Here is a 14,928-nt window from a genome sequence, read left to right as displayed (position 1 = left end):
GAAGGTGCGGTACGCTTGTGCTATTCGTGAAAATAACCACCATGCAAATTTATCAAGCGGACATCTCACACAGGGCGTGCAGACGCTAAGCCGCATTAAACCACCCTATATATAGGGTGTATGGGACACTACGGAAGCGATCGCACGTCGAATCAACGCTTTTGTGCCCGCGGCGGTAACTTGACGGCTATGGCTGTGCTGGATGTCGCGGGTTCAATCCCGACTGTAGCACGTACAGCCCCATAATTGAATTAACGTTTAACACGTTCTCCCACAATGCGATGTGCCATGTGAGACAATGATGATGTTCAACCCTCATAGAGATTGTGAACAATGGCGCATGACAACGCCTCAAGAAAACACGTCTGCCTGTGTGTTCTGTGTATACTATACGCCGACAAAAAGCAGTGGTGCACTCAAGGTAACGTTTATCATCAACTCACCACTCTCGTGCTGGACAAAACGCTGAATAACTTACACATTCGCCATAAACATCCCCGCTAATTATCGTCAATCAAATCAAGCCGTAAAGAAGCCTTCGCTTACCTCGATATTCACAGTGCGTGGAATCCGCATACTTTTTGGCTTTCTTTTAGCTTGTAAGACTGAACTTCATTTCTGTGGCCCACTGATATTGTCTTCCACTTCGTTGGGCCAAGTGCCCAAACGTAGAGTTGTATATGACTCAACGAAGCAATGCGTTCGTGTTTGTGCTTTTCTTAGGTGCTAAAGCACTCTTAATTCATTTAAAGCATATAAGTTAAACAAAGTTCATCACAAATAACGTCCAATGCAAGTGATCATTAACACTGAAGGAATTATGACTTCTCTTCAGGGAAGTTACTGAGCCCGGACCCTTACATGATGAGAAAGATATCGCGCCACAGCTTGCCGAAGCTGTTTGTTAACTGCAGAAGCGGGGAGCTTTACAAAGAGAGAGTGAGAATACTGTGGCGTTCATGGTAAGGATGCCCCCTACGTGAGAACGACAGATGGTGCGGAAAAACGTACGACCGACATACGGTGGGGGCGAAAGGTGCATAGCACGACCAAAATGCGACAGTCAAATGTTCGCAGGAAACTCCATTCCGGCAATCACACTAGAGAAGGCGCCATTAGTTCGCGACGAGCACTTATGAAGACAGAGTGGAGGTCACCATATCAAGACTCAGTTACAAAACTCGAAGGGTTACCACGGCCAACCGGCAGCAATGTAGTTCACAACGGCCACTCACAAGTCTTAATATCGGTTGGGCGGTCTTCTGAATGACGTCAGGCAAATAGTCAATGGAACCTTGCAGTGGGGCCACAGCCTTGCGACCCTTGCGCACACATCCTGGTGTGTTCATCGGCGTCAGTCGAGGGCTGCGGTGAGCACGCTGTCCAGGAGTAGGGCCGTGGCCACGTGACAACGCCTCCGGGCCGAAGCAGAGTGCGTCTAGTCTGCATGGTCTGTTCTGCGACTCAACGCCCGAACGATCTACGCGTATCACGCCATGCTCACACGCGCACTCAGGCACAATGAGTTCGCATGAGTGTTTGTGACTGTGTATAGGCGTATGAGTACGAAGTCAGTGTGGTGAGAATTGCCTTCGCCTTTTAAACCTATGTGTTCGTGAGTTGAACGTATGTGTTCGCTTTGAACGTATAGCTTTGGGACGCTGTCTTTTTTTACAACATATATAATTTATATGTAAATAGTTTATACTGTTGTTTTGGCTATGCGAAAAGGAGTACCCGTCACCATTATAGAGTCACGTCTCCCTCATTTATTTTCATTTCAATAGGTGAATAACAGAGCCCCTAAGTCATTTGCAGCCATGTTCTTGGTGGCATAGTTCCGTACAAAAAAAAAAAAAGAACAGCAACAACAAGACGTAACTGTCGCGATAGTGTTCACGGGAGCTACAAGCACGATATAGTTCACGGCAATATGTAATAATGGTTAGTACGTGGATTTCCCTAACCTTTGTTTTTTAGGCTTCGAACTGCGTTGGAATTTGCAAACTGCTCATTTACAACAAAGTATTGCGTTAAAAATACAACAATTCACAATGATTGTGCATTTAGAGGAAGTCTTATTGCCTTCTACATTTATAAAGATAGAAAAGCTTCGAAATCTAGGCCAATAAAAGTTCATAAAGTGTAGTAAAGAATGCCATAAGAAAGTCTAAAGCCGCAAGCGTGCAGATTGGACAAATCTATGTACTAATCAGCGCTGACGTGATATCTAAAGAAATGCAACACCGAAGTTCCCTCTATAAACTTCAGTGGTAACTACTTGAATGCAGCCTTAGGCGCTTGAGTTGCGGCACGTCTAACTCTCTTCCTATCTTGCACTCTTTATACATATATATATATATATATATATATATATATGTATATATATGCGTGCCTGTGCGTGTATGTATGTGCGCGTGTACGTGCGCGCACGCGCGTGTGTGTCTTCGTCTGTGTGTGTGTTATATTATATATTGACTTGGTTAAAACATAATGTGCTGTTATACATAGTGTTTAACACGGGAATACTTCTGCTGATTATGGGGAACTTAGAGGTACGCCTAAGTTACGGTAGCTCTAGGGGAGTGTGCGTCAACGAAATGTGCGCAACAGGGTTTGGCTTTATTTTTGTAATAAGTGTCGATGCTATCATAAAGTTTTTTTCATAATATCAGGTGTTTCTTTAATTGTTTAGGTAGTGTAAACGTATGTGATCTCTAAGGACGCCGAGTTTCCTTAAAGTTTGTGTTTTCTTCTCCTGCGGCACCGTCTGTCTGCGGGAAATAAGTTGCCACCGTTGCAAGAAGTTCTGCTTACTGCTCCATATTGTACAAGGCTGCTGTGCAGTGTAATCATTGAAGAAACAAAATGACACACGGCTGTCATGCTCTTCTCATATGATCTGCATTAAATTTTTTTGCGAACATTGCAATTGCAGTTCCAGTTCTCAAGCACACAATGGCCACAAGGACGAGCTTTGTTCGCCGTCGACTCGATTGATTACAGCGGATGCGCATTACCAGGTGGGAAAGAACTTTTATGACTAGATAAAAGGTACTTTTAATGAAAGGTGCCCCAAGATGTAAGCATGGCGCTACTGCATATTTTTCGAAAGGCTTCTTTCAAGTGATTTGTCATCTTCGACTTAGCACGTGTTTCATCGTGTTCTTGATGTAAAGGCAGTGTTTGAGTTCCTAGCGGATTCGTGAAAACTAGGGTTGCATTTACGTTAAACCAAAGCAATGAGGATTGCACAAAAAAGTGGAATAATAACCAGCGCATCTGTCGTTCTACATCCTACTCAGTTTATTTACCCGATTCCTTGTCGCTGAAACTCACCAAATAATAATGTCCTACATAATTTCCACTGCAGTTCAAGGGAATGTTCAAGATTGTTAGAATGTTCTAAATCTCTAAATGTTTAACCGTTGCACATAAAATAGCTTACTCCACAAAGGCAAAGAGGTTCTCGAAATTTTGTGCCAATAAATGCAGCTACGGAAATTATTAACTGCTAACATTAGGCAGCTTTTCGCTGTGCATTGTGTCGTCCTTCTGTTGCAGCATTCACAACATATTTCTTATGCAATTTCTCTACCGCAACTGAAAATTACCATGTAAGTCGTGTCGTTATGTCACTTATTGCGACCTCAAGCGGCAGCTACCAAACACCAGCCAGTGAGGAAGTTCTGTTATGTAAAGGAAGTTTCGTAAAACTAACATGGGGTTTTCATGCCCGTAACATTATGGATGCTTGCTTTCGGTTATCTTGCGGTGAATATCCGTTTCATTCTTTTCGACACAGTTTTAGTTGGGTTTACCAAACAATGCAACAAGGAAACCGTTGGCGTATGGGACTACTGTATATGATGTCGTAAATTCTTAAATGGGTGCTAAGATATGCTTTTACTTTTTTGTAATAAAATACCATTCAGAATGATAACGTGGTGTCCGCACTCGTGCACGCAATTTCAATTTCAGCTAGGCATAATAACTGCACCAAGATGGATTTCAGCTGCGCCAACGGTGCCTGTGTAAGCAGGCATGAGCGTTGCAACTACGTGGACGACTGCGGCGACAACAGTGACGAACAAAGCTGCTGTAAGTTCCGTGTATTCACCGTTCCCACGGGCTTCCCTAAACTTTGGCATCAGAGGACCACGCAGATTTATGCAAATGGTTGATATATTTATTACTGTATGCACACTAGGCTTGCTGCGTGAAAAGAGCTTGGTCGCGGGCGCACACATTGAACACACGCTCACAAAATAATAACACAATGATGGGTGAAAGAGATAAACATAATAAAGTAATATTTATTCAATGACAGGTGTGCCTAAAGGCTTGAAAGTAAGGCTATATTGTAAAAATTAAAAAAAAGCACGTATAAAAGGAATTTGGCCCAACTATGAAAACTTTCTGAGTGACCTTCTTCCGAATGCATGCTCAAAATTAGCAGGGTTGATTAGAGCTTTTGTTGATTAATTGCCTATTTGAGGCACCATATATGGTTGCTTCCAAATATAAGTCACGTTTTTAATGGCAACAGGTCGAAGGCGGCTGAAGACGACTGAAGGAAATTTTTTTAATATGCAGCAGGGGACTTCTTTAGCAATTGAAATTTATAACTTTGTCCCGCATTCACTTGTGAGAAGCTGAGGGAGTCTCTCTCTTTGCATTAAAATGAAATCGTAAGCTAAGAAACCTAACATACTTGTTGAAGGGCATTTGCTTGTTATACGACGACCTAATGATCCTTCTTTTCGGCTTTCAGGGGATCACCGGCTTGGATGCAACTTCGATACATCATTCTGTGACTGGGTTCCTGGTGTGCCATTGGACGAGGATCAAGATACATGGGCTTTGAAGCCCCCAGGACCGTCTCTTCTCACTTCGCCGACGCGAGACCATACAACGGGATCCCCCGACGGTATGAAAAGCACACGTTCATTATGATCCTCTGTTTTCTTCTCGGTAACAATGCTCTTTATATCCTTCAGATAGCGATTTATATGTAGCATATTAGATAGTTTGGCAGACAGAAAAAAAAAGAACTCTAGACATTGTTGGCCAATGTGCTTGCATTAGCGAATTCGCATACTTCAGCATTTCTAAGTGTTTAAACCTTGTGTTTATTGCTTTCATGCTCTCCTGCTTACGCTGCAGATCCCGCAGTTTTGTAGGATGAATATTGTGAAGCGTTTAAATGAGAAAATGGGAGTTTACATAGTGTTACATATCAAGCACAGAGAATATGTTAATGTCTCCTTGTCCTAACATATCTCTTCCAATATGAAATCGTGTGTAACCTGCTATAGAACATGTAAAATTATTCAGAAAAATGAAGAATTGTCGGGTAGCAAGTTGGCTGATGCGTTTAATGATTTTTTTGTTGATTTCCAGAGAAATTATTATGATGTGGTGGCTCAGGACTATGTAAACTGTACCGTAGATCAGACATGTTTCCTAAGTCCTCTAAGTGAGTCCGAAGTTGAGACCATATTTCTTGCATTAAATAATTCTGGGAGCGGTGATAAAGACGGCGTTAAGATAAAACCTCTGAAATATGGTATTGATGTAATGGCACCATGTCTCATCCATGTATTAAAACTTTCTTTGGCAAATGGTGTCTTTTCTCAGCAAACGCAGATTGCAAGCGTAACAGTTGTTTACAAGCAAGGTGACAAGAATCACTTTGCAAACTACAGGCCTTTGTCAATACTGCCTGTTTTATCGAAAGGGCTTGAGAAAGTAATTTTGATCCGGATGAATAATTTCTGTAATAAGCATGATATACTGCTACCTTCACAATTTGAATTTCGGACACATCGGTCCACCGAACTCGCTCTATTAGAACAAAAAGAATACATTATAAGATTTCTTGATAACAGAAATTTAGCTTTAGGAATATATGTAGATTTTTCGAAGGCTTTTGATCACTTGAACCACAAGTTACATTCAAAAAAACTTCACGTATATGGCTTTCGAGGAACGTCATTGATGCTTTTGAGCAGCTACCTCTGGAGTCGACAACAGTATGTTGAAATAAACGGTCACTGATCCAATGTTAAAGCTCTCTTTCCTGCATGCCGCTAGGCAGCATATTGGGCCCGTTCCTTTTTAATGTATACGTGAACGACAAAATACCGATAGACAGAGAAATAAAAATGAGCATATATGCTGATGACACCAGCTTATTGTTTTCAGCCTCATCCGCCTCGAACATGGTCATAAAAGCAAATACATCACTTAAGCAACTTGAAAAGTGGACAAAATATAACACTCTAAAAGTTTACACTTCATAATCAAAGGCCATTATTTACCGTTCAAAAAAGAAGGATGTCCATAATAACGATGATATCATTCTTAATAATTTTAATACAGAGAAAATGAATTCCTTTAACGCGCTAGGTGTACTTTGCAACGAGAAAATGACATGGGAAGATCACACAAATTATGTAGCATTTAAACTGTCACATGTCATTGGATCAGGTTACACTCATACGCACATCCTCCCCATAAAACTGAAAATGCTACTTCACAATTCATTGTTTTGTTTCCATCTAAATTATTGTCATTTGGCCTGGGGGAAACATCCCTCACAAATACATTACACCTTCAGCAGAAATGAACGCTCAGAATATTATACAGTGTAACATATGACCATCCATCTAAACCGCTATTTATAAAAGACAACATAATACCGATTTATGGTCGGTGCGCATACCGCTTCATATCTAAATACATTACCGAGCTCAAAAACAACAGATGCCCAGAAAAATTTTTACACATTTCCTAAACTTGTTTCAAAATTACGATTTAAACCATCAACGCATTCGGCCAAAAGATTTGCGTCATTTTGTTTCAGTTATACGCGAAAGGGTGCCGCTTTCTGTCTGAAATGTGTGACATGATCTAATGGACACCACTTTGTTGTCTGGGATTTCTACATTTGTTTAAAAATTTGCGTTTGGTTGTGTATTCTTATGTTCTTTTTTGTGTGTGCTCATATGCCTGTACTGCTTGCGTTTTTTTTCTAAAAGTCATGTATTTGTATCGGGGAGGCGAGAGCCCGTCAAGCTGGAAACCAGCTTTTTCTCTCTGCCTCCCACGTCCTTGGGATGGAAAATGAAGGCATTATTATTATTATTATTATTATTATTATTATTATTATTATTATTATTATTATTATTATTATTATTTTGTCTATTTGGATCAGCCTATTAGATCCATTTAAATTAATTGCGATGTTTGATTTCAAAGCAAAAGATAAATTGACAATGTCACACCTGAGTTACATCAATTTTACGATTGTATTGAGTTTACTTAACGAAGTTATTAGCGTAGGGCATACTTCTACCACTATCAGGTGCAGGTGGTTATGAATTTTCTTTTGCAGATAACTTTTTAGATCACTCCATCGGTTGTCTAGCGAGATCATTTAGTTCTTATAGCGAGAACTTAGAGTGTACCCGAGCTAAAGGCCTCTATAAAGAATATAAATCGAAATATATTATTACGCAAAGTCAAGCGAAAGAAATAAAATTACTGAAGGCATCTATACATAACTTCTTCTTTAACTGTGCACGTTCAGCCCATACAATATCCGTCAGACTCAGTGATTGGATGCACCCGACTTGTTTGCTACTAAGGCACTTTTTTTTCAAGCCCACCCTATCTATCCCAGTTTTTATGCAAGTAGATTAAATTCTCATAAAAATGCTGGCAGCAACCTTTTTTCCAAGAACAAGAAAAAAATTAGAGACGTGGGTGAACAAAGCTACATAAAGCATCCCTTATAGCTTAATATTTACAGAATTTGAGATGTGAACTTGAAGGATACATTTCTTAGGAGAAAGGAGAATATTCAGAAAGTATGCTATGCGAATGTGAGTTTAACGCGTTTGATATAATATCACCGCCCCGACGCAATTGAATCACGCTGTTTTTACCCGGTTTGCGTGTATTACTTTCAGGAAATTTTGTAATTCTGCGCACTCACGCGAAGGCAACAAACGCCACCCTCTACGGCCCAACCCTCGACAATACTGAGAATTGTTCGGTAAGTACATACCGGAAGGAGACTTGATATTTGTGCCGCTTATAAATGGGTTAATGGGCTGTCATGCTCTACGCAAGACCTGGATGCACTATACCACGTATTGCAGCAAAAGCATTTCCATTCCTAAGCAAGAGGTTGTGATATCATTTGTCGTCTGTACCATTCTGCAATCCTGGTAGGGTGTAGTTGCTATTTCGCTATTTTGGTGTACCATTGGTACAAACTACGTAGGGTGTTACGGACCAGGAATCAATAAAGAAATACGGTACACACAGGGCGATAACTCATAACAAGTATTCTTGCGGAAAGTCGTGACTATTATTATACAGGAAGGTAAGCACAGCACATGCCAGAAGATAGACGCGTGCGTTGCCTCTAAGGAACGATAATTATTGACAGCCATCATCCTGGAAAGGCAGCGATCATCCTGGCTCGAACCCGAGACCATTGTCTCGGGTTCGAGCCGAGACAATGGTCCAACCCGAGACTTTTCCTGCGGCTGCGAAGTTTGCAATTTGAGAAACCGTTATGGGTTTCCTTTGTAGCTTCGCGATATACTTGGGTGGATGAAAATATTTTCTTTAATGCACCATCCTTCACCTTGGGGTATCCCGTGGAACTGATTTGTCACATCCCTATATTCATGAGCGAAGAAAACATATGCCTGTTCGCCTTGCTTCTGTGGCCGATTAGAGTGCTTCATCATTGCGCAATTGCAATATGTCTTTTTTGCTCGTTCACATCGCCAAGTTGACCTGCAAATTATTTTTATTGTAGTCTTTTTTTGTTGCTTTAAGGGTTTGCGTGTTGAGAAACATTGGATATTGTCACTTCGGACATATGCCGAAGTGCACCGCAAGGTGCCACCGTAACTCGATGGGCAGCAGAAATCATTTGAAAACTTGTGAAATTTAGGCTTGTATGCCCATTCTGAGATTCACTGATTACACTGTAAAAGAAGCAGAATGCAGCTTGCGCTGCCAGAGAAGCCAAGTGCAGCTTTTTTCTGGATTCAATCATCTAAAGGTGAAAGGAAAAGCAACGTAGTTTACTTGCTGCTTCCTGCTGGGAAAGCTATGGATGTATCTCATTCCATTTGACTCACGTGCAGAAGAGTAAACTGATGCGATATGAAAGTGTAACAGCGGGCGAATAAAGAAGGACAAAAGGCACAAAAATACACCATGACTCCATGCTTTCTCTCAAGTCATCTTATTACATAGACATCACGACGTAAAGGAACCAAAGGTCGAGGAAAAACCAAAAGTAAGAACCTTACATGCGCGTGGCATACTGCAAGCTCTAATGATTAATGGAAACGTTAAATATCACGATTTATGCAAAAATCGACATTCGTTCTCTTGAAGAACCAAGAGTGATTCACTTATGAATGGGCGATGCATAATTGCTCTGTTCGAGGCTTTTGCTATCGCTATTGTCAACTGAGTTGCATTTTTTATTTAAAGAGGGTAACGTACGCGTACGGTTTGAAATGAACTGCAAGATAAAATGCCGCAATTCTCCTGGGAGACAGCTCGTGCTCTTTAAGTCAAACATTAACACCCGGTTTTGTTATACAACCTATTCATTACCACGTAACGCGGGGCATGTCTTGTTCTTGCTTTCGTTTTTCTTGGACTTGTGATTCCTGTACATATGCGTGATCGTCTCGTTATAAAATCAGATGAGAGCCAAGCCTGCACCGTCGTTTTTTATGCCTTTTGCACCGGTGCGTTGACGCTGCGTGACGCGTTCAAAATGAATCTTTGCCAACTGCCCACCTCGCCATCTTCTTAAGCTGATGCTTCGACGCTAAGCAAAAAAAAAAAAAGGATATCTCCGCTTAGCTGGCGCAGCAATGACGCCGCATCGTTGTCGTCTCTGTCGGTGTGGTAGTGTTGTATCTGTCATTAATTAACGCGTCTCCGTCTCAACAGATCACCTTCTTTTACACGGTACAAGGAAAAAGTGAACCCCAGCTTACGCTCAATGTCCGCTCTGCCAAGGATGGACCGTGGAAGTCAGTATGGAAGCAGAGTGAGCCAACGCAGTTCTGGCACTTTGTTGCCGCTACAGTACATTTCACGGAGACAGATCCGTACCAGGTGAGGCTTCTGTACAGTCTTTCCATTTTTAAGCGGTGCTAGTGAGCTAGCCAAGCCACGGGGGCGCAGAGAAACTGTCTGCTAGACCGCACACCTACTTGACAGAGCTCACAGAAGAATTTTATTAGCACTTGGAGCATCACTGAGAACGGCGAATTTGGTACAATGGAAACGCCGTCCTACGAATACTGTTTGAACGAAAAAAGGAAGAAAATGGATAAGGCCACTAGATGAGTAAAGTAAATTGCTGCGTACCCTACAAAGAAATATACCGAATGTGTGCCTTTTATTTCCCTTTTTGGGAAAAATCAGTCAGTGGGCCTATGCCTACAAACAGTCCAATGACGGCTTATGCCTGAAATCGTCTCAGTTCTGAGGCTATAGATGTCGACAAATTATTCTCGAATGAAAGGCAGACAGTGATTGCTGTGGTCGCATGGAAGTTTTTGCGTGCCAACGGGGAACGCTTCCTTTTTATCTTTCTTCAAATTTATTCAAAGGTTTCTTCAAATTGAGTCAAGATTACATGTCACCCAGTTAGCGACTTGCGGTTGGCTTAGTAACACTCTTACAATCGAAGCATCGTGAGTGAGATGAAGGCGCATGTTGCAAAGGCGTAATTGATACCTTCTAATAATATAGATATGCACATTTTATAGGAATTATCAGCCTTAAATCTATTGCTAGAGACCAGAGGGGTGTGGTGAAGTGCATTAGCATTGTCTGCATCGTTTTTCCAATCTCCCCCCTTCCTCCCCCACAAATCTTTCGAGACCATTTGAGACAAGATGTCAATTCTTTCCATAGAAAATTTGGCGACGACTGTCTCAAAGATAGTGTTCTGTTCAGTATGCTTTATAAATACACAAGCAACAAAATTTATCAACTTCATTACAGTAATCACAATTTGTAGTTTTCTAGTGCGTTATCTGCAGCAGAAACTTTGAAGAAAATGTCCCCTGAATGTCGGAAGCGGGTGCGTTAATGTGTGGTGGCCTATGGATTATTGAACTTAGTTATTTGGTATTACTGCGAATTGCAAAGTCTACATGCCGACAATTTCGGTCACAAAAAACGAGAAAAACATTTTTGAGAAAGAAACAGTCTCGGTGAAACAATTCGCTTTCGCCTTGTCTTCCTCTAAGGTTGCTTTCACTGGAGAACACAGGGCATCGGGCCAAGAGGGCTACATTGCTATCGATGATGTGGCATTTTCAGAGACGTGCAAGACCTACGACAAAGGTGAGCTGCACCAAGAAGACGAAAAACACTTGCAATCGAGGTGCCGTGACGATAATGGACATGAACGAAGGTTACAACCTTTCTTCATGTCCATTACTGTCGCTGTACCTACAGAGAAAAATACTAAAGGCGCTGGGAGAATTTAGTTATCAATAATTAACGTTTTTCGTCGATAAACATGATAAAATCACTTTTCTAATGACACTGCGAATGGTCAAATTAAGTGGAGGGGTCCAAATAGTCTACGTTGGGCGTAGACAAGGCGTCTGTTAATTTTTTTTTTTCGTGTGTGTCTGTGCGTGCGCAAGCGTAGAATTCTTTGACTGGGTGCTCAAACTGATTTTCTTTACCGTCCCGATCTTCTTACTCAGTCGTGTCCTAAGAACTATGTAGCACCATATAGCCTTGAAGAGGTGAATTTGCGCGAATACGCAAACTTCTCTACACCTACCATGACATACATGTGGGTGCACGTAGCTCCTACGCGATATCTTATCAGAAAGCCGTCCGGTGCGGAAACAAGTCCGCCGAAGGTGCAAACTACTGTTCGAAATTTCTTGACGCGCGGCCGGTGCACTTCATATCATGGGACGAAACGCAGTCCTTACGGAGGCACACTCAGAATGTGGCGAGAGCTTTCGCGGGCAAGGTATATGCTGAAAACCCAAGGAGTGAGATAATTGCTTCTGCAACAGCAGAGTCAAGGTTCCGACAGGACGTGTTGGAACGGAGGTGAGCTCGTCGGCGGGCAAATCGTGAGAGAAAAAATTAACACTACAGTAACAGCGACCGCTTTAGAGGAGGGAAGATAGTCATAATGCATGTGGTAATCTTTGGAATGGTTCATCTCCTAAAATATGGCACTCTTCGTTTCAAGGGTAGGGTATATAAGCTTCGTATGTATTGATTCCAAAAAATGCTGTACAATATATGACAGCTCCCCATTGTAGAGTTTCTGCCTTGAACATTTCTTAGTGGGTATCGTTATGATATTACGCATCGTAGGGCTCCAACATATAAAGGCGAGAAGAGAAGAGGAAGTCGACTGAATTCATGATCCCAAAGAAATGTTAGGAGCAACATAGTCCTAATAGCAAGGACGTAGCTACGGGTACTATATGATAACAGCCTATGTGGTTGAACCACTTCCCAGTAATAGAAAAGAAGATAGCGATTTATGCATAACGACTATAGAAAACTAACAGCTTCATCATATGCTATAGCCATTTCATTGATTAAAATTCTAGTTTGATCGTTCACGTGCCTTCCGGTTACTGTGGTATATTCTAAGAAGGAATCTGTATTCCGAAGAATGTAGCACTGTAGAGTTGTCGTCTCCGTCCTTTCCAGTCCTTATCTTGTTGCGCGCTCTGACGTGTAATTTCATGGGACACCGACCAGCCTGGTCTAAGACCCTCGGGAATCGGTAAATGCAAATAACAACTAGATAAATGGAAACTGAACAAACAAGGGCAAGGCGCGTGCGCTTTTCTTGTTTCTATTCAAATGCCTCGAAACTGATGAATCGAACCCCTCCTACGTTAGTAAGATCTTGATGAGGGCTAGTTGGTTCATACTTGGAACTGTGGTTTAACAGTGCGAAAAAGACGAGGACACAAGGTTTCTGTGGTATTTGTTTTCTTATACCCTCGTCTTTTCGAGCTGTTAAACCTCAGTTCCCTGTACTACGTGTTAAGGCTGCACCTTAGAAATATATTTTGTTGTAACATGCCCTGCATGCTCCCAAATGCTCCGTAAAAGCAGCCTGACCTACAACTGATTCATCGCAATGAGCTGTTACTCAGAACGCTACATGGCAATACAGCCTATTCAGCAACCTTCGCTTTAGATATTTTTTTATATTATAGTTGGCAAGGTAGAAATATGAGTGAACTTATCCGTATGCCTTTTTTTTTCTTTTTGCATCATCCATGTGCATCAACAGAGTTACCACCAGCCCCTGCGCCAACGTTACCACAATTCGCATGTGGCGCGGACATGTTTCGATGCGGCGATAACGAAGAGTGCATTCCACTGGCTCAGGTGTGTGACTTCAAAGAACACTGCTCAAATGGCATGGACGAAGCGCGTTGCGGTGAGTGCAAAATTTTATTTATGGTTGTTTTACAATGTGCACGATGGGCCAGATGAAATGTTCTGCATAATGACGGAGTCGCTTCTATAGAAACAAATATTCCTGCTTTAATATTGCAATGTAGCCATAGTGAGAGACTGACATCAACCTATATTCCATGTCTACAGCGGGAATAACAGTTTCCTTGCCGGACGTTTTCCAAATACCTATTTCTCGCGCCAGGATCCCATATATGCCAGTTTCCAGACCACTGATCGCCTAATTGTCGGTAGTCATCGACTGCTGTAATAGTCTAATCCACGGCTTGCAGGCCCGACACTTTGTATACAAATTAAAATGGCCTGACGAACTCCAAGCAATGAATTGTATCAAATTGCAGAAAAAAAAAGAAAGTATAGAGAATAATGCTCGCATGCCGCATGGACGATATGTCTTGATTTTATATTAAGAATATTGTATTCTGCCGTCAATTTCCAGTTGTACACGCCCAGAAAATATGATCGGAATTACAAGTGATAACAATGGACCTAAACCTCTGTTTATGGTGTACTGTAGTTAATATTTAGAAGTTTGATTTTCAATCGCGGTTTTGCTACGCGGTCTAGAGTTATTTAAACGAACGTGGCTGCTCGGTGGCTATTGCATTGTGCTGGTGAGGGCGACGTTGCGGTTAGATTCACGGAAACGGCGGCCGCATTTCCGAGAGACTTAGCGTCAAGTACTTGTGCACTTACATGTAAGCGCACGTTAAAGAAATTAATGTAGTCCGAACCATAGAGTATCACTAACTACGGCTTCGCTCAAACCACAATGTTACTTTGGGGCTGTAAACCACACCAATCAACCAATGAATCTTGTGTTCGTACTGACACCTATGAGTTACAGCGGGCGCGTTATTTTAAAAGAAAATTACGGAGTGTTCTTAAGTTACCCGTGATCATAACGAGTCACAGTCTAATTGTTCCATTTCAATCTAGTGTATTATATCGCCTATCTGTTTAATTATCGCCCAAGTAAAGGAGACCACAATTTTCTTTTGAGGGAACTTGCTATGACGGTGTGAACGAAAAGGTTGCGCAGCCTCACTGCTTAGGATGAGTCTAATATTACCGCTGAAATTGCAAAATGATCAACTCGCCGTCTGGGATTCGTGACCTTCTAATGAAATGATTTGTTTCATAGCGTTGTTTATGCAATAGAACCCAGAGACTTGTAAACTTACGTAGTCCTTTTTTTTTGTTTTCGATATGACAGTGCTGTTCTGTGCACTAACCTGCGCGCAGGCAAGCGTAAACTTGCAGGTCACCCAGAGTGGTACCCAAACAACTACCAAGTATTTAATTTTTTGAAACGTCAGTAGTTGTTCAAGGAAAAAAAAGATACCGCAGTTTACAGGTACTGCCAGAAAGATGATCGTTGTCATT

At 41.7% G+C, this 14,928-nt stretch overlaps 1 protein-coding gene across 1 annotated transcript in view; it reads left to right on the top strand.

The window, feature by feature from the left end:
• Positions 1-14,928, top strand: part of LOC126537738 (MAM and LDL-receptor class A domain-containing protein 1-like) — a 199,570-nt gene that overhangs the window by 111,795 nt on the left and 72,847 nt on the right. The window contains exons 38-44 of the mRNA XM_072287645.1: positions 2,939-3,023; positions 3,982-4,101; positions 4,775-4,930; positions 7,977-8,062; positions 10,000-10,167; positions 11,313-11,409; positions 13,355-13,504. Coding sequence (XP_072143746.1) covers positions 2,939-3,023; positions 3,982-4,101; positions 4,775-4,930; positions 7,977-8,062; positions 10,000-10,167; positions 11,313-11,409; positions 13,355-13,504 — 862 coding nt within the window. The remainder of the gene's footprint in view (positions 1-2,938; positions 3,024-3,981; positions 4,102-4,774; positions 4,931-7,976; positions 8,063-9,999; positions 10,168-11,312; positions 11,410-13,354; positions 13,505-14,928) is intronic.

This window comes from Dermacentor andersoni, chromosome 4, assembly GCF_023375885.2.
Source record: "Dermacentor andersoni chromosome 4, qqDerAnde1_hic_scaffold, whole genome shotgun sequence".
NCBI classification, from domain to species: Eukaryota; Metazoa; Arthropoda; class Arachnida; order Ixodida; family Ixodidae; genus Dermacentor; species Dermacentor andersoni.
The sequence above is the reverse complement of the archived record's forward strand: the minus strand, read 5'-3'. Positions and strand labels throughout refer to the sequence as shown.